This window comes from Octodon degus, unplaced genomic scaffold (assembly GCF_000260255.1).
Source record: "Octodon degus isolate 3935 unplaced genomic scaffold, OctDeg1.0 scaffold00134, whole genome shotgun sequence".
Lineage (NCBI taxonomy): Eukaryota > Metazoa > Chordata > Mammalia > Rodentia > Octodontidae > Octodon > Octodon degus.
The window spans coordinates 1309375-1313522 of NW_004524710.1; the positions used below are offsets into that span (position 1 = coordinate 1309375).

At 42.4% G+C, this 4148-nt stretch overlaps 1 protein-coding gene across 1 annotated transcript in view; it reads right to left on the minus strand.

Moving 5' to 3' along the window:
• The window catches only part of Ptdss1 (phosphatidylserine synthase 1), a 62573-nt gene that overhangs the window by 45609 nt on the left and 12816 nt on the right, over positions 1 to 4148 (minus strand). Inside the window, exon 2 of the mRNA XM_004641293.2 lies at positions 3311 to 3402. Coding sequence (XP_004641350.1) covers positions 3311 to 3402 — 92 coding nt within the window. The remainder of the gene's footprint in view (positions 1 to 3310; positions 3403 to 4148) is intronic.

A 4148-nucleotide genomic window follows, 5' to 3' on the forward strand; every position in this document is an offset into this window, starting at 1 on the left:
TGAACCGCGGTCCCTGATGCCTTGCCAAGCTTGTTCTAAGTAGGTGCTTTAGACCACTGAGCCATCTCTCCAGCCCCCTACTAACCTGTTTTGAAACTGTCTCACTGCTATTTCTTTCTCAATAAAATTAATTTAAAAAAGAAATCAAATAATAAGTGCTGGAGAGGCTGCAAGGAAAAAAATGGAATACTTCTACATTGTTGGTGGGAATGTAAACTATACAACCACAGTGAAGATTAGTATGGAGGGCAGGGGAGATGGCTCAGCAGAATAAGTGCTTCCCTGGCAAGTGCAAGGGACTGAGTTCAATCCCTGGTTCTACCAAAAAAAAAAAAATTAGTATGGAGATTTCTCCAAAAACTAAAAAGAAAAATTCTACTGGAGCTAGCTATGGACCTTTTAGGACTCTTCCCCAAAGAGTTAAAGAAAAATGCGTACCCATTTTTTATAGCAGCATAATTTATAGTAGTTAAAATCTTAGAAACAGCATACACAGCCATCAACAGATGAATGGACAAAGAAACTGTGGATTTATATATAGTGGAGTACTATTACTATAAAGAAAGATAAACTGGAGGCATCTGTAGGTAAATGGATGCATGAGACCGCAGTGTTTAGTGAAATAAATCAGACGTACAAGTTTAAATATCACATGCTTTGTCTTACATTAGAAACCCAAAACATAAATGAAGGGGAAAATTAAGGGTAAATAACAGGAAGTGAGGAGGTTTTTTTTTTTTAATGTATTTAGTACAGGGTCTATAGGGTCTCACTACACAGATCAGCTGCATGGTGATCCTCCTATTTTCAACCTCCCAAGCACTGGGATTACAGGTGCACTCCACCATGCCCATCTCAACTGCCCTCTCAGTGCGCCCCAGGGGCGGGGCCGGCACGGCACATGGGGGATAGAAACCTGGTCCATGCATCTGCCTACGTAGGTGCTTTAATCCACTGAGTTTTCTGGCCAGCCAGCCCTGAGATCTTCTTTTAATGTGGGAAAGGGAATAAGAGATGCGGGTGGGAAGGGAGGGAAGCAGACCAGATAGAAGAATCGAAGCAAAACATGGAAACAGCTTTTTAAATTGGTGAACGGAACAAGGGTTGTAAGGAGCACAGAGGGATAAGAGGGGAAGGGGACACAAAGAAATTAAGATGTGTTTTGTATATGTACAAATGCACCAGGAGAAATGTTATCTTTACATACTGCAAACATATACTAATAAAAAATAAAATAAAAAAGAAAACATAATATGTAAATAAAATAGCCCTGAGGCTTTGCAAGGCATTAGCCTCGACCTGGTATCTGACCGGAGGTGGCATTCACATCTCCTCATCCTGAGTTGTACCTGTACAGCACTTCTGTGTGAAAAGGGCTGATTTAGGGCTTGGGGAACCACTCACAGGTGGCCACGGATGCTCTGCCGCAGCACGGTGACCCTGACCGGGAGGAGGACTGCACGACATCCAAGCTCTCTGTGGAAATCCAAGCTTCTAAGATCTTGCATGCTGGTGATAGGAGGGAAAAGAAAGCTGGCAAATTGCTGAGAAGCTTTTGACAGTGAGGATGCTCCCAGCAAATTCCACAGCAAGGTCAACAGCGTGCTCCCTGCACCCGAACCCCATAACCGAGCATCACTGGAACCATCAGTCACCATGGCAAAGTCCAGTCATGTTTGTCTGTCTGCACCAGGGAGGGAGATTTTCACATAGTGAAGGGTTTCCATTAAGAGTAAATTTAATTTAAAAGCTTGACTGGTTGAAAAGATAAACCCCACTCCTGCGAAAACCTAGCCATCTAGAACAATTCATTTTTAGAAACTCAGGCTGGCTCAATTACTGTGCTGCCAGCAAAAACCAATGCGTTCTTATAAATGTGGTAAAAAAAAAAAAAAAAAGAAAGAAAGAAAAGAAAACAAAACTGCAGAACAAAATTCCCCTGCCACACCTTGGGAAACGTTAAGGACATGCCCTGGGATGTTTCCATGTAGCATGCAGTTTCTGGCATAATGAGCTTCCTCTGTTACATATTATAGTCTAATGGAAATCATGGGACAATAGGAAAAAAAAATATATATATATCTTTAAGCATAAATAGGCCCAAGAAGCATAATCAATCCATTAAGAAAAACTAGAATAGTTTCAAGTTGCTAGAAGTATAAGAGAAATCAGACATAGGAGCGAGCGTTTAGAAACTGTTACAGACAACAAGTACAGAAGAGTCTAAGGAGCAGGTATAGAAAGGCGATAAGAAAACACAAAGCAGATGTATAAGGGACAACTTACAGAAGAGGCACAGATCAACTGAAACAGGACAATACCACATTTTTTTTTGAAACAAAGGCCCAGCTCCATTCTCTTTCTAATCATGGCTGCAGGTGGGGGTTAAAATTCACAGCACTAATTATTTTTTCCTGATGATAAAAACTCATCTCCTATGTACATCATCAGCAAAGTGAATTGAGGTAAGGGATCATTTGGTACAACACATAATTTACAGATTACTCATTATAGCAGTGACCCCATCCTTCGCTGAAAGGACCAGCTCGACATTAATTGAGCACTGTCGGTCCAACTGGTAATAATAAAAACAGCAACAAAGATAACAGCTGACATGTGTTGAGCTTCCAGTTGCTTGGTTGTCACTGCTCAAAGTGTGTGATGCCTTGGGTGTGGCTGGCTCCCCAAGGGCTCTTGCATTTGGTCCCCAAAGGTGTGATGTTAAGAGGTGGCAGAACCACTGAAAAGTGGGGCCATGGGGAGTCCGTGGGTGTGCTGCCCTTAACAACAATCAGTGTACTTCTATTGAGACCCTGGTTAATTCTCACTATGACGTTATTATAGAGGAACCAATCTGGCCCATGCTGTCTCCGGCTTTCTGTCTCACCCTGCGACCTCCCACAGCCTGAGCCCCCACCGAAGTGCCACCATCTTTGGGGTGAAGCCAAAGACGCCCACATCAGGTAGCTTCACACTGTTTGGACTTTCAGCTTCCTAAACTATGAAGGACACAAATTTCTTATTATAAAGCATATATCCTCGAGTCTTTTGGGATAGCAATGAGGTCAACATGTGGTAGTTTAGCTAAACCTCAGGAGGTAGGTACCTTGTTACCTCCATTTGGTAGAAGAGATGGGCAGAACAGGCAGCTAGCCTCCAGAGCCTGGGCCCTGGCTAACACAAAACCCAAGACTTATTTTGTACCACTCCATCATTTCATCTTCTTGACAACCTGCATCTCAAAACACCAGAAATTAATGATGCAGAGACACATGACAGCAGAAACACGGTAACACATTACGTCACTTACCATTGGGGAAAGCTAATACACTGATGATAAGAAAGAAGAAAATAACAGAGAGGATGCCTCTCCAGATGTTGTCTTCTGGCACAGAGTCATCCCTGGAAAGAGAAAAATAACATCGACAATTCATTTTCAAATCTAAACAGTAACCTTAACAAGCAGCACCACTTTCCTGTTTCAAAATCGGGGAGGCTGTTAACTTTATTTTGTTAAGCAAAAGTCATCACACCCATTATTTACTACTCATTAACTACATGTGTAAATCTCATAAAGTTCAGTTCTTACAAGAAAAATTATTGGGTGGCTGTGGCTCCCAGGATGGCGTATGAGTGAGCGAGGATGTGGGTTCACCCCTTAGCACAGACAAGGAAGGAGAAAGGCGACTGGAAACCTCACACACCAATACTATTCTACTCGGACAAGCATTTGAGAATAACTGCTCTTTACAACAGAAACAAAACCCTAGGCTGCCAAAACATATGATTTATTTTAGAGAAATGGCTTTGGCTTTACGAAAAACTAAAGATGACCTTCACGATGTAAGATGTGGCAAAGGAACTTTTCACAAACCAGAGAGGAAGCTTAAGACTGTACAGAAGGAGGCAGTGCTGTGAGATCACGCGATCGATTCTTACAGATGAGCAGATGGGCGTGCAGGGAAGCACAGCGGTCAGGAAAGCGCTAGGTAATAAGGAAAGCACCAAGAAGAGAAAGAGGGAAAGCAAAATCAAGAGAAAAACAACATAAGATTTAAAATCAAACCACAGGGGCTGGTGAGATGGCTCAGTGGTCTAAAGCACCTACTTAGAACAAGCTTAGCAAAGCACAGGGACCGCGGTTCAAT